Below are 21,704 nucleotides of genomic sequence, written 5' to 3' on the forward strand. Positions count from 1 at the left end.
CTCCGTCTTCACCTCACAAAATAGCCCTGTCAGAACCAGCGGGGCCAGTTACCAGAATTTATGACTGTGTCAGAGCCGAGCAGTGGCCCGGATCTGTGCTACCGTCTAATTTGACCTACAGAGAAAGCGGAAATAGATAGAAGCAGCCCCGAGGGCTCGCTATTAAAACTGGCAGAGTCTGTGGCTCTGTTGCCTGAGTTTGGCTCTGCGTGCCGCTGCATCAACATCCAGGAGACGACTGTGAAATTTGAAGTTTGAGAGTTCAGAGGAGAAAAACATGGGTGAGAATCTGTCTTTGACTCCCTGGTGCATTTGGGTGAAACGACAGGGGGGAAAGGTGAAGGAGCGCGGGTGGACTAAATTAAAAAGAGTCCAAAAATAATCTTGCAAAGTGCAGAAATTCCTGCGCGGCCTACAGAGACTCACAACCCGGGCTGTGTTAAACTCCAGCCTGGAAAAACACGGATTTAAAGTGCTTAAAGTCTTAAAAAGTAACAGTGTGGAGCCACTTCAGGAGCCGGCCCTGGAAACCTGTCAAAACAGGGATTGAACAATCAGTTAAGAGCCAAGCGAGCTGCACTAAACCAAACACAATAATTACATTGTCAACTTTTGTCCTGCTTGTGCCGCCGCAGTTTAGCATGAACACAATAAAACCCCTTCCACCATATGTGGCGACACACAACAGCATTGGCTGTGGCTGTCAAAGACTCAGGGCGCCTCAATGGGCCGGCGACACGCCCATCTCTCCCCACCTCCATCTGATGGCTCAATAGAGGGGTGAACTTTGACCTTCAGGCCCTGCCCCTCCACGGCAGAGGAGGCTCAGAGCGCCACAGTTGTCTGGGAAGGTGGAACAATGCTCCGGCACGTCGCCCTGCTGGAATTTCATTTTCCATTTTACAAATGAGCCACACATCCTATTTACCGTTTCATTTAGTTTCAACAGACGCAGCGTTTAGTTCTCTGTGTCGCATCTCAATAGACGGACACAGCGCTCGTCACGTCGAGCTGAATGTGCGAACGACCTGCAGCGTGCTGAACAAACTGAGATTATACATCAGATCTTTCTGATGTGTGCTTTAAAGAGGGATTATTATACGAAACATTACGATATCAGAAACTCAGACGAGTTGACACCAACACCAGTCAAATTCCACAATTCTTAATTTTAACACCACAGTAAAAAACAAATCCTCTGAACCTCAAAATCCGCTCCTTTAATAAAAACACAACATTAAATTATTTTCCAAATGTTTTTCAACTCCTGGCGACCAGAAAAAAATGGCTGACGTGCAGCACTCAGCGAACAAGAAGACGTTTTTCACAGGAGAAGACGCTCGGCGCACGCCACACTGCTGGTGTTTGTAGCAGAGTGCAAACACGTGGTGCTCCAACATACGCCGGCCTCAGGAATAATACGCTTCTCTTTCTGTTGAGTCGAGGAGTTCTTCTTTTGTCATTTTATCACAGACAAGAACACGTGCAGGCGTTTCTGCATCTGTTAGGTTTGAAAGCACCAAATAGGTGCTGAGGAAAAACAAAAAAACAAGTTTTGCCGTTTTGAATTTTCCATCGATCACTGGTACCGAGGTGTCGATTCTCGTTACATCTCTACTGTAAATATTAACACCATTGGACTGTAGTTGTTGAGAAATTATTTTCCTGACACTCTGTTCTCTCTTTAAAAACTACAGTTAGTCAGTAAACATTAAAACTACAAACCAAACTAATAAATTATTTCCAGCAGCTCCTGAATGCAGCGTGATGAACACCAGCACTTTCTCATAACACTGCTGTAAGAAAAGTCCTTCACAAATCTAAAACCCACAAAGAAAATACACCCGAGTGTGAGACACGTGAACCTGACGTGTGTGTGTGTGTGTGTGTGTGTGTGTGTTTGTACATCTCCTCATATCTGACAGAAACAAATGATATTTCAGGCCTGTACAGACGATGAAACCTGCTGTCAGGATGGAACAAAGCCGAACACGCAGCGTTCTGTGAAAGGCCTCTCTGAAGCACTCCACTGTGAAGACAGGAGGTATTTTAGTGGGCGGGTAATGGACCTTAATGGTCCCTCAGTCACTAACTTTCTCTCACACTCATCTCACGGCACTTAGACTAAATGACAAACTGTGCAGAGTGGAGAGGACTGCATTGTGCTGATCACGGATCAGTAAGCAAGTCAGTTACAGTCTCACACACACACACACACACACACGTGCTGGCAGCCCTGAGAGACGGCTGACAGAATCGTCCCATCAGCCGTCCAAACCTTAAAAATCCGACACGGTTGCGATTCATTCAGCTGAAATTAAGCACGGCTGTCGGATCAGAAATGATCTTGTCATGTGAAAGCTGACAGCAGAGGAAGACGCTTCACCTTGAGGACCTGCTGCAGGAATAGAGTCTTTAGAAGGCCATTGTCAGGCTGTCAGGACTCAGGGTGCCCCCTCACCCCTCACCCACCACCCATCTACCCCGACCCGGCACCATGAACTCATCACAGGCACATGTGAGGTGGGCTGACCAGGGCGCTGACACGGACACACTGAATGCACCACAGAAACTCTGTCTGTTATGTGTCTGTCTGTCTGTTACGTGTCTGTCTGTCTGCACAGTGACGATTCAATCTGCAGCCAGCCCATTAATAACATCTGTTGTTCAGTCTTCTTCCGTCTGCTCCTTATGAATCTAAATAAAGTGAATATCCACAGTGTGTCGGATTCTTCAAACTAAAACTGAAGATCATCTCGTTAACAATAAATGATGCATTTAATGTTTCCTGCAGCCACGGCACACTGAGGGTAAATATTATATATCAAAATATCATGAAGGTGCTCAGCAGCATTACAAACACCAGAAAAAAATATCGACATTGTACATTTCTGTAAACCACAGACATCTGTATGTTATCATGAAGCAGATAAACTTTATGTGTCTTTACATTTCAGCCATGCTGTGGCTAAACTGTGCCGCAACCTTTACTATTAAAATTAAAATATTAAAAGAGGCGGTACTGGCCAACAACAGGAGCCATCTGAATAACAGTAACAGCCTGTTGAGCCTGAATGAGCTCATTAGGTCTAAAGGAGCAGTCATTGTTTTGGCTCCTCTGCAGCAGCTTATTCATAATTATTTAGGACTTTAACTTTGCAGCACTGAAGACGAAAGCAAATGAATCGTTCACACATTACTAGATCCTCTGTGTTCCTCCAAGACTTTCCCTTGTTTGGATGTGGAATCCACAGATAGAGAGACTTCAGGTGAACAGCCGAAGACAGAATGAGCCTTAGTGAGACAAACCAACCACCACTGAAGTTGTGTCAGCAGGTAGCAGGCCTGTTACGCACATTATAGTTGATGAAACGTTAAAACATTGTTTAATCGGACAGTTGCAGACTGCAGTAATCACTTCAGGCGTACAACAGTGACAAACAGAAATCTGAATGTTAGAAAATAACCATCATTCATTTCCATATCATGAGATAATCATGAGACATGAGCTTGTTTTTCTCTAGTAGTTGTTGTATAGTATGTTGTGTTTGCTGCATTCTGGTCAGGTCTCTCTTGTAAAAGACATTTTCAATCTCACTGAGACTTCCTGGTTAAATAAAGGTAAAGACAAGACGGAAAAGAAAGGAGAAATAAAATCATATTTTGGCTTCAAATTTCTGCTTTTCTTGGCACTCTCCATCCTGAAAACACAGCGATGTCTCGGCACTATCACCTGGCTGGAAAAACAGTGACAGGATGCTAAAATACTCCGACATCAAGGGGCTAAACGGGCGCCAGGAACACAACGATGGGTCGCTCTAACAGTTGTCGGCAGATTAGCAGGCGTCTCCCCCTCCACCATCCCCTCCACCTCCTGATGACAAAGTCAGCTCTGATACTACCTCACTTTAGAAACGCTGATATGATTCATATGAATCGTACAAATATATAATGTATATCTGTGGTGTGCAGAAAGGTTTTCTTGTGGCAAGTGGGCGGAGCATTAACCACTGTGACTGACGGGACAAAGAGAAGAAACATCTGCAGAAACCTCTCAGGAATAAAGAACAAAGAATGGAGACAGCACAGTGTTTGACTGACAGGTGATCTCTGGGAAATGCAGTGCACAGACACCAACAACAGTCACAGCGTGGCAGCAGCATCTGAAGATAACCGTGTTAAAAAATTAGGCGACAAGATAAATGTATTAAAATCATCACTCAGGTTAACTGGAGACAATGTGACGTGATTCACAGATGATCTTCAGGACGTCACTTTAAAAAGAAAAGACGCCACTGATGAGTTTTGTATTCATGCTTTAAACGGTTTAGCACAGCAGATTGTTCTGGAGGAGGAGGAGGAGGAGGAGGAGGTTAGCAGAGGTTTTGACATGAGGATGGGTGAAGCTGTTACCCCTGACCCCTCTGAAGCCAGACCGTGTCACAGGCTTGTCTGTCAGCCAGCAGCCTGATTCTATAGAGGATGACCTCTGTGTTCACCTCCCTCAAGGCCAACAGCGGCCACATGGTGACGGGCTAACTGGATTTGAAAACTGCTCCGGGACACGACGGATGGAGGAGGAGGAGGAGGAGGAGGAGGAGGAGGAGGAGGAGTGTGATAAGATCCTGATAAAGACACAGAGAGGGACGTCTCAATAACCATCTCACACCTCCATCACTGACAGACGGAATAAACACGCCGATGCAGTAACACGTGACTTTAACATGTTCATTCTGATGAAGACACACAACATCCAGTAAAGTTTAAATTAAGTTTAAGAGTTTAAAGAACAAAGTTAAATGAAGTTCACTGAAAGTAAATTAACAGGTTGAGCTCTGCGCGGAGAGAGATAAGGGAAGTGCTTTCCTTTCTGTGATTGAGGTGAATCCGACCTTTGACCCACTGAAGACACAAAATGAAGACGAGTTAAAGCAGAATCTCACTGAGACGTCTCTGCAGCACAAAGTTGTGAGTGCTGCAGAAAGTGGTGCGACATAAGCAGAGACAACAGAGACAAAGGGCTTTGGCAAAAAGCCTACAACTACCAGAATGCACTGCAACGCACCAGAGCAATAAATGCCTCAGAACAGACTCAGAAACAGAATCTTGGTTCATATTTAATCAGCGCTGCTTAGCTTTACTGTTTGATCTCAGTTTGACTGACATTTTGCAGGTGAAGACCAGGGGCCCCTCACACTGTGGGGCCCCTCACACTATGGGGCCCCTGGGCCTGAGCCAGGTGGGCCCGTTCAGTCTTCCATCCATGTATAAACCTGCCAGAATCAGAATCAATTTAACCACCAGGCTGAACCTATCACGTCCTGTCTGTTCAGACACCTCAACACATCACTGCACCACGAGAGACCTCAGCTCTGTCAGCGTGGGTGGCCACAGTGGGAACAAACCCCACAGCAATGTCTGGAGCCAAACTGGACCCGCTGAGCTACACAGAGCGGAAAATGTCCAGGAATTTGTGTGTGTGGCTCGGTGACAAGTCGCTGTCACAGCTCCACTGACACAACACAGTCCAAGGCCAACAGGACATCACATATGTGGATCCTCAGCTATACATATCAGCTGCTAATTATACACTCAACATCCCACAGGAGAGTGTTAACGCTCGGCTGCTGCTGCACACACACTACGCACTGCACACTCCTCACTGAGACCCCGACATTAGGATCTTAACATGGCCTCCGTCACCACGGAAACATCTCCATACTAACATCTTTAACGTCCCATCGTTGGGTCGAGGTCATATATGTGTTGAGCAGACGCTGTGACGGTCAGTGTGGGATCAACCTGCTGCAACAACACACACACACTTTATCAGCACAGATCCTGACGCTCTCTAAACATGCTGAGAGTCGCTGCTGCAGAGCGTCCTGAGGGCTGCTGACAGGTGTGTGTGAGTGTGTGTGTGTGCTTGTGTGTGTGTGACAGAGGGAGGGAGACAACTGCTGTTGGTCTGCTGGGAGCAGATGTTGGAGATCTCTGTAAACTGTTAATAGCTGCAGGATCTCATTACATTTAACTCTTTAGATGCCAGAGCTCCACTGGGGAGAGGAGAGCAGCTCTCAGCTCCTCGCTGCTGCTGCAGCGCCACACACCAACTCTGCTCCGCTCCGGCCACGTCCACACAGACAGCCTTTCATTTTAACACAGTCTATGTACACACGAGCTTTTCAGAAATAATCTCCGTCCATACGAACCACATATGTTCCTAATGACTAATTTATCTGACATTTAAACACAAGTTTAAAGTTGTTGACTCGTATCAAAGTATGAAAACACTCAGAAACAGTACAAACTGAGCACAACTTCATCTCTGAGGTTAAATATTGTCTGCAGAAGAACACTGTGCACATTATCAGAGCCGATTAAATCATTAATCACATTTTCTAACAACAAAATGGTTTTTTAAATGCTGCTGAAACACGAGACGACAGCTCACGACATAAAAGTTCACTTTATCAAAACCAAACTTCTTTAGAAAAAGAAACGTGTCTGATCATTATTATTATTATTATTATTATTATTATTATTATCATTGCTATTATTGTTATTATTAGCTGTTGTTGTTGGACATCTTCCATGTGTGAGGTTTGTGTAATTGACCTGATAACATTTCTGTGTTGTGCTGATGGATGACGAGGGGTTAACATCCTGTGGGTTCGTTATTGGTTAACGGATTAATCCCCTGATTATGGGTCATGTAGATGTGCAGACATGAAAATAAAATATCAGTAGTAAGGCTGGTATATTCCTGGTGCCAACTAGTGAGGGGAGCAACGTGTAATCAACTAGTCGACTAACTGCACGCATCCCTCATACACACACGCCTGAAAACACGTGTCACATGACCATCATGCAAACTGAGCACGTGATGTGTGTTCTGCTGTAAACAAGGCTCAGATTGTCGACTCTCAGGAAACACTACAAGGATGGCAAAAAGTGAGAGCAGAGATTTCTCAGCTCGGACGGATGACGAGGTGGAACGGTTACTGAAAGTGACACACGAGGAGGACTGAGCGACTGAGAACAGACTGGGAGTCAGTGCAAAGCAAATCTGGTGACAGATCAGAGCAATGCTGAGAGCATTATCCATCACAGAGGAAGTCATGGTGACCCACACAAGACGGATACAGTCACTCAGGTGTGTAGACCTGACTTTAATGTTTGGGTTTGACAGGTTGAGGTTGATAAGAGCCAAACAGGAAGAGAACCTGTGCATCATTTTCAAAAGTCTCCATCTCCACCCGTCCACACTGAAACACAGCAGACAGCTCTGGAGTTTTCAAACTCATATAAACTCTTTAAAACAATGGTCTGCACAAAACAAAGGGCCTCACCTCCTCTCTACGGAGGAGACACACACACTGTGGGGAGGTTTTACGTCTCCTTGTAGTTGTTCTTGTGTCATAATGTAGTCATTTGGGTCTTTCTGAGATATTTTGGGTCATTTTTGGTTGTTTTGTTTAGTTTGCAGTGATTGTGTGTCTCCTTGTGGTTGTTTGGAGTCTCTTCCTGGTCTGTATGTGTTCATCTTCAAGGGGGTTGATGTTAGGTGATGTTAGGTGGAGTTGGAGTGATGTGGACGCTGTAAATGTAGCAGTAGTTGTGCCTTTTAAATTGAAAACGTTTTAGTGAGGATGCAGCCTCAGAGATGCAGTTTTAGTGTCACAAGAAAACAAAAACAAAAATTCTCTCCTCATCATCACTTTACTGAGGATGAAGGATGGAGTGAGGACAGATGGAGGGCGGAGTGAGGACGAAGGACAGGCAGAGGGAGAGTGAGACACAGGACAGAGGGATCGTGGAAGATTTTACATCTCTGGGCATCGTTTTAGAATTTCTACGTCATTAAATTTGAGTTTATTTTGAAGCAAACACACGTTTTGACTGTTTGAATTCCGATGTTGTGACCACACTGAGTTTGTCCTTTAATCCTACAGCTCAGGGCCATTAAAGCAACACTAAAGTAAACCAAGCCCTGTTACTTTAAGCAGTGCCATTCCACATGAGAGCCAGTGTTTAGAGTCCGTCCCATGACAAACTGAGCACAGCAGCTGTTTGCTGCACTGCATTACTGTCAACATTCAGCTAGCACGCGAGCACGCATGTATGTGTGTGTGTGTGTGTGTGTGTGTGTGTGTGTGTGTGTGCGCCACTCTGCTCTCAGCACAGCAGCTCGACCCTACACTTTTATTTCAGTCAGTTTATCCGAGGCTCAGAGCATCCGCGTCCTGCCGGAGGCGTTCGGCCCTGCACCGTGTTTTCTGACCTTTATTCACCGTGAGAAGGTTCATGGAGCGTGAGCGCTCTTTCAGCACTCTGCTTCACACCCGTCCACTTATAGACGCTCACACCAGGGAGCATCGCAGCACTCCCACTCCTCCACTGATGGACACAGCAGGATTAACATGCCTTGCTATAAGGCACTGTGATGGAGGCTGAAGGTGGGCGGAGCTTCGCCTCCTGCTGACAGGGTGTTTTTTTGGAGCTGGTGTGAGGAAGTGAATCTTTAAATGACAGTGCCCTTAAGGTGTCAACATGTGGGCTCACCTTGATGCCTCCCATCCTCTGCTCTCCCTTGAACTCTTTGCCGTTCTTCAGCCAGTGGATGGTCGGCGTCGGGTTTCCGGACGCGGCGCAGCGGAACTTGACGGTGTTGGCGGCAGGAACGGCCAGAAGCTTCTTGTCCATCCGGTCAGGCCTGGTCCAGTATGGAGCCTCTGTGGGGGGGCACAGAACAGGGTGTCAGGTCAGTCATGGAAAACTACAGGTCCCAAGTCATCTGAAATATGAGTATCGAGTCATTTGTAAAGACTCTTAAAACTTCACTGAGTCATTTCTAATTTGTTTGTTTGCTTGCTTTTTTGTAAACTGTTCATCTCTGACACTTTCTGTGACTCCTTAGTCTGGAACTGTGTTTAATTCTGCAGTCTGTTTTTATATTTTTCTTTCTATGTATGATTGTTGTTTATCAGGGGAGGTGTCTTCATGAGCCATGTTTGGCTTCTGACCTCTCTGGCACAATCTTTTTATTCCTGTGTTTTCTACACTCCTGTGCAAATAAATAAATAAACTAAAATAAATGAATAGGTCAAGTCTCAAATCATTTGAGATGAGAAGTCCGAGTCAAGTCTCGAGTCAGTTAACACAACTTTATATCAATACTTAAGTCACTCGAGACCATCTGTCAGATAACATCCTCCTCCTCGTCTTCATCATCCACCTGAATGTGACTATCTGACCTGCTGAAAGTAACGACACTGCTGCAGATAAAGTTATGTGTCCTGCAGGTTACGTCACATTTTTCTTTAGTGTTTCTTGATCAAACACGCAGAATATCTGTTCTAGTAAACTTTGATGACAGGTGAATGTTTCGGGGTCAGTGTGTAAACATGAGGCACAACGAAAGGTCCTAATTATTTTTAAATGTGCAACAATTTTGGACAGAAACTATAGGCGTGGTGTGCAAATGAGCCTCAAGAACAACCTCTCAGGTGGCAAAGGATTTCAAATGAGTTCTTGTCTGTCCTGTAGCTGCGACCAGGTTCTTGAACTGACTTTGGTTCAGTGATTGAAGCAGGTTGAACCCTGAGGTCTGCTCTGTGTGACTCGACTGTGCCAACATGCACCACTCTCTGATCCGCACAGATGAGCCCTTAGTTTTCCATTTTCTGGTAAATTCTCTTAGATCATAGACGTTTGGGGAAAGACCCTGCAGGAACTCATAGTTACATGTTTGAGTAATAGTTTAAAGATGGCGCAGACGTTACAACTTGCTCCTCTGCCCTGTCTTCAGATTGGTCCATGTTGGATGAGTTATGAACACATGTGCAGCTGTGGTTTCACTGGAGGTCTTCCCTCACCGCTCCCAGAAACAACACACACACTACCTGCACACAGTTCTCTGCCCTGCCATCCCCACAGAAGCTGCTGCGCTCAACGTGCACAGTCGCTGTAAAACACAGTTTGACGCACGTTGAAAGGACACAAACGGGTGTGTGAAGCGTCACCAGGACCAAACAAAGCTCATCATCTCCGTCCCCCTCGATAACAATGGCAGAGTTCATTTGAATCGTGCGATCCTCAGAGAGTGGAAACCTGTCAGGGCGATTTATTGAGTTGTATTGAGAAGACGGAGGACAAAGAGGGTGTAGCCAGTCAGAGAGGCCTATTGTTCCTGCTGTGTGGGTGTGGAGGCTGAGAGCACTGAGGCATGGCTCGCTCTGTGTGTGTGTGTGTGTGTGTGTGTGTGTGTGTGTGTTTCCAGGACAAAAGCTGGGGAGGTGGCTGACCGGTCATCAGATGTCTCTTTTACTTTCTAAATGCAGCAGGAGACAGAGGAGCTAATTACCATCTCAATGTCTGCGCTTGTGTGTGTTCCTGTGTGTGTTCATGTGTGTGTGTGTGTGTGTGTGTGTGTGTGTGTTATCAGACTCGGGTCAAACAACAGTTAACTCTCACCCTCAAGCACCACACAGGTGTGTTTCAGGTCAGCTCAGGTGAGACAGGCGTCATCATCAGTGGAGATGCACCGGTCAGTCTCAGATCTGATTCTGTGCTCGTCAAATTAACATGCAGCACGATGATGGTTCACACAGCGGCACAGACGGTGTCCGACTGTTGCTGCAACCTGTTTTAATTTCCAGCTTGTGTTTAGTTTACTTTAGTTTAGCAGGATCCCCATAATGCATTGCAGCAGCTATTCTGAGGTCCAAAGCACCTTTACATTTGTGACAGTGCACAAAACGTATATATAACATTTAACCAAATAACCAGACTAAAACAGTGACACAGACAAACAACAGCTCCTGGTCACATAATCATTAGACAGAAGCTTTTCATGACACCATCTGGGGCTAAACTTTGCTCTGATCACCTGATGACGCTCCATTACTGTAACATTACACCAAATTCGTACATAATACTCAAATACCAACACTTTGTTGTGTTCTGTTTGCACTGGGAAGTTCCAGTCACAAGTTTGACAGACAGACAGACAGATGCCTTTACACAAAGACACAGAAAACAAGTGTAAGAATAAAGAGTGACAGTCTGGTCCCAGCGCTGTGACAGAGAGCTGTTCCTACAGCAGACATGATGGAGGTGCAGCTTTACGCTCCGCACATTGAAAAGCTGCAGTAATAAACTCTTCATCAGCTCCTCTGTCTCGTTTGTGTCTCGTTAAAACAGTCGAACACAGTCCTGTCCTGCATCTATCCGTGGACACGTTGCTGTCGTGTTTGTACGCACTGAATACAGCGTAAAGTGTTGTGAAGAAGAACCTGACGAACTGTTGATGCTGACGACATCTTGGTTCCAACTCGTGTTGTACTGGAGCACAGGTGTGACGTCACTCACAGCTCAGGGACTCAAAACCAGCAGGTCAGAGTTTAAAAAATTAGAAATCGGAAACAGCAGGTCAGAGGGTTTATTTTGTCTTGTATATATTTTTGTGGCTCTCTGCCCATATTGTACAGGACAGTCTAAGTGTTGAAGGAGAGACAGAGGGGATGACGTGCAGCAAAGGGCCGCAGGCTGGACTCGAATCTACGGCCGCTGTGTCAAAGACTCTGCCTTCACGTACACGACGCCTTCTCTATAATAATAATAATTTATTTTGCTCTACAATAATAATACACTAATACATTTATTTAATGTTTTTCTGGACACTCAAAGACACTTTACAGAGAACAACAAAACAAAAGGAAAAACAAAAATAAAATGATCCATCAGAAGGGAAACACTCAGAGAGGGAGAAGAACACAGTGTGAAGAGGCTGTAGGAAGTTTTGAAGACGTGTGTTGGTGTGTGAAGTGTAAACCGCCGGGCGCCACGAAAACAACGACAGAATGGACTTAAAAAAATAAAAATAAAAATGAGAAATCAGAAACAGCAGGTTGGTCTTGTTAAAAATGGGAATCTGAATTGGAGGGCGGGACCTTTGAAAAACTGGAAATTGGAAAAATTGCAGTTGGTGTGTGTTTAGATAAAAACCTGTGTGTGACGGGCTCTGATCATGTGTGTGTGTGTGTGTGTGTGTGTGCATGTGTGCATATATATACATATATATACATATATATATATATATATGTGTGTGTGCATGTGTGCATGTGTGCATATATATACATATATATACATATATATACATATATATATATATATATGTATATATATGTATATATATCTGATCAGAGGGAGATTCAGTGATGAAAGACGGATCTTCTTAGAAAGCAAACAAACAGAGAGTGTGTGTGTGTGTGTGCGTGTGTGTTTACAGACCCTAATGGAGCAGCTGAACGCTGCTCCCTGCTTCACTTAAAGACTCCCCAGCTCGCTCCACGTGCAACCACACACACACACACACACACACACACACACACACACACACACCGCCTCCACCTTAAAAGGGAAATATCTGTTAGATTTCATGACTCGTGTGTCTCTGCGTCTCCTTGCTCGCGGCGTACTTGGAGCACCACACTGTGCAGCGTGGGACGACCCTCTGAGGAGTCTCAACACATTGTTTTCTTGGCATCATCATCAGCCACACACACACACACACACACACACACACACTCTCACACACTCATGCTCGGTCAAACAGAAACACACACTGGGTTTTTAAACAGTTTCTGTTTCTCCTGATGTGTGGTCTCCTTCCTCCTCCTCCTCCTCCTTGTCCTCCTCGTGAGGACACCTTGCTTCAGCCACACTGATGTTTTTACCCAGAAATAGACGCCTGTGTGGATCCAGCACGTCTCCATGGTTTTGTCCCACAAACACGCTGCGCTGCGTATATTCGCTGACCTTTAGCTGCTAAGTGCTAACTGCTGTGTTTCTGCACAAGATCACCTGTCAATCAAACTGAGTGGGCGGAGCTGAAACAGCATCTTTGTGTTTTCTGGCAAATTCATTTTCTGTCACATGTGCCAGTTTTTTGTCTGTTCAAAGCTCATGGCGCTCAGACTAACTGCACCACTCCTCTTCTTCTTCTTACTCAGTCACCATCACTTCCTGTGCAGCAGAGGAAGTGACCTCACTCAGCTGCTCAGAGTTATCACCAAAACAAGCAGCATGTTTCTTAAAGAAACCTCAGAAATGTGACAATCTGACAATAATTTCTGTTTCTACAGTCTCTGGCTGTGATGAGGAAACAACCTTCTTTAACCCGGTGAGTCCCGTTAAGGTCAATCATCTCTTTTCAGCAGAGACCTGGCTGAGACAGCAGCGTATGAAAAAGTCACAGCCAAACAACAACTCAACAAAACCTTGTCTCACCTCAGCTGGTTCATCAGGAACAGACAACAAGTCTGGAGATCTCAGCCTGTAGCTACAGTCAGAGCTCTGTTCCATCACAGTACGATGTATGAGGGGAGTTCACCCAGGATGGTTTTACACATGAACAAATACCAGTGACTGAGCCTACGAGAGGTCAAAGATGGCCGACCAGCCCTGGCAGAAAGCGTACAGTGATGAGTGAGGGTGAATCTCAGAGCACAGTGATGTGCAGTATCTGGCATGTGCAGATGCATTCCTGTACAGCGGATCACTGTGAATCTAGAACCAGTAAAAACGAAGTATGAACTACTATGAAGCACCTCCCCGTTGCTCCACCTCTCATTAGCACTGCACAGTCCCTGAGCTGCTCACTGACGGAGGCCGTCCCTCAGCAACAGAAGAGAACGCAGCCTGTGTCAGTGTGGAGACAGCAGCCAGTCATGTTGGGACTGAAGCGTGTTTCTGTTTCACTGTGGAGCCACACACACACACACACACACACACACACACACACACACACACACACACAGGAATCCCATCCCCTGTTTAATTGGCTGGCTGGAATTTCCTCAGCAGAGGGGAGGAGGGGGGGGGCACCAGAGGAGCAGATACCCCTCAGCCCCCCACAGGGACGGGGTCTGGAGATAACCCTGCCCTGCATGGATATGCAATCAGCAGAGTGGAAAGTGGTTTAACATGACAACATGTGTGAGCTCAGCAGTTCCAGAGTCACGTCCACCTGTCAGCTGCTGCAGAGGTTAACCCAGGAGGGGAAACTCTGCACACGCCTAAAAATACTGCACTGTACTCCTGTTTGTTTGGTTTACACCTTCACACACACACACACACACACACACACACACACACACACACACACACACACACACACACACACACACACACACACACACACACTGGATATGTTAACTGGAGAGAAGTCTTCTGTAAGCAGGCTTCAATATTCAGTCCCACAGCAGGCTGTGCTCACTAATGTTTTCCTATGAAAAGACCAAATTCACACATAACCCATTTATTATGGCTGTGATCACGTGACCAATGAGCTGACGGCAGTAAACATGGAAGCAGTCCTGAGTGCTTGTAAGGAGGCAGGTTGGGGTGCCACAGAAACCTTCTCTTGGAGTCACGTGTTCAGATCTGTGTGAACTTTAAGTCATTTTAAGGTTCGTCCTCACCATGTTTCTCTTCCTGAACCTCTGTAACTGTACGTTAAGAACGTCATTCGTGAGGCGCAAATTGGTGGTACAGCTGCCAGTACTGTGATCAGTTCGTGGGTCCGATCCCACTTCTACCCCTTAAATCTTCTACTTGGTATTAAGTGACCTTGTTTGTGAGATAACACTTGATGAGAGAAGTGAGAAATATTAGGGTCGAGATCTTTCCCTAAGAAATGAAACCCTACTTCATGCAAATCGGCGTGGCCAATGTGCAGGCATACGTCACGCGTAGTAGAGACTCAAGATACCAGTAGTCAGTCAGGTTTGAAAATGGCAGCTCCAGCGCTTGTGTTGTGGCGTGTGCTATGTTTACTCTTCTGAAATGCTGAAAACAGGAGGCGCCTACAACGTCTTCTAGTTCTGATCGATTTTGTTCGGGTAAGTCGATTTGTTTAAATTTTTTAACGCTGTGTTCAACTGAAGTTGCTGATGAGTCCAACCATCTGTTGTTTGTATAGGCTACATTACAATTGTTTTCCAAAACTTGCCGAAGTTGCTGACTTCGTAAGGTGTTCTGGGAAATTTCATCTGGTGGGTCGGTGCTTGCTTGGAATCTAGGGCAGGTTTTAAGTGTTGGAAACCACTTCCACTGCCTCAGTTCTGTTTTAGGACACCACGAGCCTAAACATGAACGTGCACAATCAAGAGCAAGTGGGTATCTGTAGAGGACGTGTGGCTATTGGGCCCAAAGTCTGTAGCATCTGAACTCTCTGATATTCTTCCTGTTTGAACGTATTATGGGATTACACAAAATGATTTGACAGCAAATACAAACTGTTTGATTCTCTTTTCAAAGTTCAACAAGACGCCACGAGTGTTCCGAGGGTTCAATCACTGCTGATGAGGAGGAGGAGGAGACGTTTGCAGTCACTTTGTCTGTTAGAAAGTTACAAACCTTTGGAGGAAACTTGAAGAACAAAAAGAAGCAAATACTTTCTGGTGGATTGTTCCTTTCCTGACTTTTTATTTAGGTTTCCTGTATGTTCTCATGAATTACTGCACTCACTCAAAGCAGCGTGTGTTTGTTGCTGCAGATTCAGATGCTGATTAAACTTTTAAATACTTTCTGTTATTAGAAGAAACAGCGTCAGAGAGTGTGCAGCCGTGCAGCGATCCTGCTGGAGGCCCTCACAGTCTCTTCTGTTAACAAAACACTCTGATTATATTTTAGTTGTGTTTGCACAAAGCGTTGCAGTTACAAGTGTTTCACACACATGAAAAAACACACACACACACACACACACACACACACACACACACACACCCCTGCAGCCTGCTCCTGACTCCTGGCTCTGTGTCGCGGGTCGGAGGAGCGTGACTGCGCGACTCTCTATCAGCCCAACTCCACTGCAGCAGCAATTAGCTGGAGCAGGACACAGTGCGGTGCTGATGGCGGCGGCACAAGGCCCTTCAGGCCCTTCAGCGCTCAGACACCGATCTGGGGAAAAGGAGGGGGGGGGAGAGGAGGGGGGTGTCTAATTGTGTAATTGTATAATTTGCCCTCGCTGACGCCTGCGAGCACACAGGCAGATTTCATTACAGATTACACTGGGGCTCTTTGAAGGCACGCTGCCCCGGAGGGCCTGCAGGGACTCAAGGCAAACAGAGCCGGAGGAATGGCGGGCGCGGAGCAGCGTAGCGTGGCCCGGCGTCCGGCTCTCTGCTCTCCTGCCAGGGTAAACAAGGAGGCTGCATAGCTCAGGAGCACAGCACAGCACAGATTAGGCTCTGTTAACATTCCTCCCCTGACACACACACTGCCCTTTCACTTCACACAGGCTCTGAGTGTGTACGCCGCTTTCCACGCTGCAGCGCACAAGATACTCACTTTAATAACTCGTGTATACGTCGTGTGAGGGCGCAGGGCCGCTCCATCTCTACATGGTTACTTGCTCCTCTCTCAGGTCCACATGGACTCAGTCCACTCAGCCACACTCACTCTGACCTAAAATACCTGATTTCATTGAAGCCAGTCAATAATTATTTTATAACTAATGTTGTAAATAAACTGAACTGTGTAGAGAGCCTGATGTTTCTCTGTTTCTTACTCTTGTTTTCTTTCTCTTTCATGCAGATGTATAATGTGACAGATGGTTCACACGTTGTTGTCAGTTACTGAAAAACACCCCCACAGCTGAGTTACTGTCCCACACCTGTGCACATGCAATGGGCGGAGCACTATTTAAGATCAGTGATGTAAAAATGGTGTAAAACTCTCCAGCAGGACGAAACATTAGTATAACCAACAGGTTGTGAAGCTGAGGAAGAGCAGCGCTCTTTTCAAGACTTAGGTGATACTTTGCAACACACCTGCGTCTGGATGTGAGAGTATATAAAGTCAACTTGTTGCAATGAGAATAAAATCACACTGTTTCTGGTTTGTGTTTTTCGCCACATTAACATTCCCATTAATTGAGCAGATCTGATCAATGTTGCTAAACGTGTCGCACATGTCTGCGTGAGTTCAGTGAGGATCTGCGTAGAGCTGGACCCGCCTTAGAATGATGTCAGTCCAATCAGATTTGCTGTCAAACACAAATATTTGATGATTTGATTCTTCATATAAAGTTTAAAGTCAGCCTTCAGGGATGTTCAGTGTGACAGCGGCGTTCACAACAGTGGAGGTGCAACATTTTTGCCGACTCCAGACATCAAATAAACCCAGAGTCTGAGTCGTATTAAAGTATCTGTGAGCGTCTCAGCAGCAGAGAGAAGATAATGTTATCTCAGAGCTTCATGGTGCAGACTGTCACCTCCTCTGTGTCTGCAGCTGTCTGTGCCAAAGAGCGGCGTCAAAGTCAAGAGCGCTCACTCTGCAAAAATGTCTGGGGACCAACACGTCCTCAGAGGAATAGTGCACAGCACAGTGAGCAGCGAAAAAAAACAACTCCTTGACTTGAAGCTGTCTGAATCAAACCTCCGATTTTAAGAGGCAGCTCTAGTTTTGCAGATCGCTGCTACGATTTGCTGAAAAAGTTGCGGTAATTGGACAAAAATTTGAGATCATGCAGAATTCATGGGGAATGGCTGAATTTGTTTTGTTGTGATGTCAACATCCTGCAGAGGCTGATGACTGTGACACAGCTGATCGCTTTAGGTCTGGAAGCTTGGTCTCACTTAATAATGACTGAAAGTGACTGAGGATCTATTCTGGCTTTTTAAACCAAATATTTTCACAATTTATTTGACATAGTTTAACATGTAACATTCATCTGTAAACAGGGACGACACAGAGACAACAGACATGGCCGCCGTCTCTCTCCTCGAACCAAAACACAGATCCAGTGTCGATCTCACAAACTGCTTGATCATTGATCATTTGTGCGCAGGAATGACTGAGGCTGCTGGGCAGGCGTCTATCTTCTCCGCCTTTTCCCAGAAGGCCGTGGGAGACAGCTGAGCGAGTTGTGGTGGAGAATGAGCTCATGACTGCAGCAGCTTGTCTGTGTGTCTCTCTGTCTGTCCGTCTGAGAACAGTCAGCTGTGGCCAGCAGCATCGTTTCAGCTGGCAGCTCCAGCGCCGCCTCACAGCGACTCAAACCCTCAAAGAGCCGTCTCTCCTCTCACTCTGCAATTTGCTCTGTCTCGCTGTCAGTCAGCGAACGTTCTCTGCCCCTCTCCCTCATTAACAGCCCGCCTCTTTCACCATCTCCACGTCTCCATTACGGCCCTCTCTGCGTGTGGACGCGGATGTTCTTCCGCTCACCAACTGGGACTCTCCGTCTGGCTGCGCGGCTCGTCACATGGCTCCTTCCTGCTGCAGCCGGCTAATTAGCGGTGGCTTAGCGGACATTAAGCAGCGATAGGGGTTTAACGTTTCTGGGCTAATCCCTCTCCTTTTGGCCAGGAAATCGGAGCCTCGTATGTCATGAGGTGGACTTACATCCAGAGATTAAGTCTGGCAGTCTGAGGCTATTTACCGGCATTCAGGATGTCTGCAGTAAGCCGCTGCCGCTGCTGCCACTTTGGCCCATTTAGAAAACACTTGAGGCTTTCACCGCCAGGCGAAGCTGTGCATTCACACACATTCAGGTTTTACTGTGCAGGTGTTAAGCTTATCCGCAGCAACTCTGAGTACAAAGACATCAACAGGAAGCTTTCTGCAGCGTTCCTCTAATCTCTCTGGATAAGAGCTGAACGCCTTCAAGAAGACGGCACTACGAATATAAAGCTAGATTACATTTTGAATTCTCAGTGAGCAAAACGCAGGGATTAAATGCTGAAAGTGAACCAAGACAAAGAATATTAACACACATTCCTGTGCTCATTACATGTCTGAGAGCTTTGCTGCCACTTTAAGAACAAACACAGGCTGTGCGACTGTCGGAGTCATAAACTGAGAGGATTAGGATCAATTAGGAGCCATTAGCTGCTGTGGAACTCTTATTTTTCCAAGCAGCAGTTTTACTAACAGTTGTTACCTGTTTCTGACACTGCGTCTCTCTCACAGCTCCCTCCGCACGCTGCCATCAGCAACAACTGCCTCATTAAAACACTGATTTCCTTCCTGTCAGTGAGGAAATCCTCCGCTTAAAGAAATCACAGCGAGACAGGGAAACAGCGGCTCAACAGAAACCTTTTTATGCTTTAAATAAAGTACAAATTTCGGCAGCATGCTTTCATTAAAAGTGCTTTTTTAAAATGTATTTTTGAGCATTTGTGCTTTTATTTTGGCAGGAAATGAGAGGAGAAGTCTGTTCTATCAGGGGGTCAGTTTATTAGGTACACCTGGCTAAAACGAATGCGTCAGTATACACTGTGTGATTTTGTCACAGACTAAAGACGACCAGCGGTAAAGAAATGTGGCGATATCTTTGGTGGTCCTACGTCACACAGTCAGAGAGGTTCAATCAGTGTGATGCTGTCACCACCTACGTCTACTAACCAACCAATAGAAATGCAGCATTCAACAACTTTGGAGTGAGACTGCGTTGTTTCCTCAGACACGACCACACCCACATCTCCTCCTCCTCTACTTCAGACTTTTTTGAGAGATACACACCACTGTAGCGAGGGCTTGATTCATGTTTTCATTTTCCTCTGACAGCTACAGCGGTGTAGATGGATGCTGTACGCTGATGACGTTTTGTTCTATTGTCAGTGGCCGTACGTCGTAGCCTGTGAGTCAGTTGGCGCTGTCATCGTACAGTCTGTATACAACTAACCTGATGTCGTACCTGAGTTCATCAGATCCATGTGACACAGTGTAGCTGCACTAAACTTATCAGACCGATCAGATCTCTCAGTCTATGGGAGGATGAACACATCTGTCCTTCATGAAGGTTAAAACGTTCAGTCGTCACATTTTAGTCACAATGTTCTGATTGTAGTTGGACGACATCAGATTGGGTGAAACATTAATGACGACCATGTGGCGTTGTTTCAGCGAGCGCAGCGTGAGCCGGCGTCACCGTCGCAGTGTTTTACTTTGACTCGAGTGTGACGACACTTGATTTGGTTCGAAGCTTTGTAGCCACGTTTACAAAGAGGCTTTGATTTTGGTCAGGCGTCCGCCTGTCGCTCCGTCACCACAACAGTTCCACATTTCGCCTCTGGCACCAATTCTGTGGAGCAGTGAAGGTGGACTGGGCCTCAGTTCAACATGTGATGGACTGTTTGACTCTGCTGGCATGTTGCTGGCTACAATAATCTCATCCTGTCGTCGGCCGTCAGAGTTACAAACACTTACAGATTCAGTGGAGACTTTAACACAACTTAAATCCACCTCAGTGTCTCAGACTGTGCGTCGGCTCTATTGTCTCCTCACTTCACCTCCTCCTCTCCCACTGTATTTCCATCATTTCACTTCCTCTCCTCGTCTGCCTCTGACTGTCTGCGCCTCACCTCCCTGCGTACGCTACAACAAAGGCAGCTCAGTGCTGCGTCTGGCTGGTGGAGAGCGCGCCGAGGGGTGGAGACACTTTCTGTCTCTCTGGAGTCATGCTAGCTGACAGAGCAGGGCGTGTAAAGCCATCCCTCATCGTTCTTTGTTCACCTGCACCTGAACTCGGCACGTCTCCCGATGCCAAAACAGCTCACATCACGGTGGAGCGCAGAGCGGGGCCGGCGTTTGATCTGTGTGATAGTGGCGTTTAGTTTGGTGCACCGGGGAGACGCTTTAATGCGAGCACAGCCAGACAGTGAGCGGTTATGAGAGCCATATAATTCCAATTACAGACATAAAACTCAGATAAATCTAATCAGCTGCATAAATCCAGCCACAGTCACATAAGTGCCAATAAACGCTTGGCTCTGACAGACACCATCCTTCATCACGGCAACACGTCAAACTCCAAACTGCAGATTAACTGTTGACAACACAAGAAACACTTTGCTCTCTTCACCTGATCAATAAGCTCTGCTGATGATTCACAGTTTGGGACACAGAATCCATCGAGTTATCGAGCACATGAAGATATGGAGACTTTATCAGGAGTCAGAGGGGCTGTGGTCTGTACATGGACCATGTGCATGTGAGTAAACATGTGCTGGATACCACATGTACACATGTTGTTATCTGAGTAAGATGGTCCTTTTTTGGTAGTTATTGATCTCCTCATCTTATCCCTGTATGTTTTTTGTTTCCCTTCTCTTGTCACTCTTTATATGATGCGTCTTAGTCGTCACATGTCGTGCGTCTCCTCCTGCACAGCTACAGAGCACTTCAAGATGCACAGACACAGTATATTCAGGAGGTTTGCAGACGCAGAGCGGCGATGCTGATGGATTGGTTGATTGATTGATCTGAGCTCAGTTGAGATGAGTTTTGTATATTTAATATCTCAGACTGTTGTTTATTGATCTGTATTAATAGTTAATAATAAGTTTGGGACAGTTGGTGACAATTTCATTTTTTAAATGAGAAATGAAGAGTGAGAAGGAGGGAGGATCATATCAGTGTACACGTCTTCCTGCTGTTTTTGAACATGTCTGTTGATGTTTTGTTTTAATTTTTGTTTTGCTCGAAATAAAGTCATTCATTCGTTCGTTCGTTCAGTCATTCATTCATTCATCCTGAGCCAGCCGGGCAGGGGAGGGAAGCATTAGACAATACAGTCATTTTTTCTCTCTGGAGTTTCAATAACTGTAAAACCTGTAAAACACACAGACGTATATTGATGATGTGTCTGTGTAGATATGATTAATTATTAATACTCTGCAAAGAAACTAAATAAA

General features: G+C 45.9%; 1 protein-coding gene across 7 annotated transcripts in view; it reads right to left on the minus strand.

The window, feature by feature from the left end:
• The window catches only part of fgfr3 (fibroblast growth factor receptor 3), a 97,168-nt gene that overhangs the window by 30,892 nt on the left and 44,572 nt on the right, over positions 1-21,704 (minus strand). For all 7 annotated transcript variants that reach the window (XM_049596105.1, XM_049596106.1, XM_049596102.1 and 4 more), the window contains exon 5: positions 8,566-8,735. In XM_049596105.1, the coding sequence (XP_049452062.1) occupies positions 8,566-8,735 (170 nt within the window). The remainder of the gene's footprint in view (positions 1-8,565; positions 8,736-21,704) is intronic.

The sequence above is a fragment of the Epinephelus fuscoguttatus genome, linkage group LG14 (genome assembly GCF_011397635.1).
Source record: "Epinephelus fuscoguttatus linkage group LG14, E.fuscoguttatus.final_Chr_v1".
NCBI classification, from domain to species: Eukaryota; Metazoa; Chordata; class Actinopteri; order Perciformes; family Serranidae; genus Epinephelus; species Epinephelus fuscoguttatus.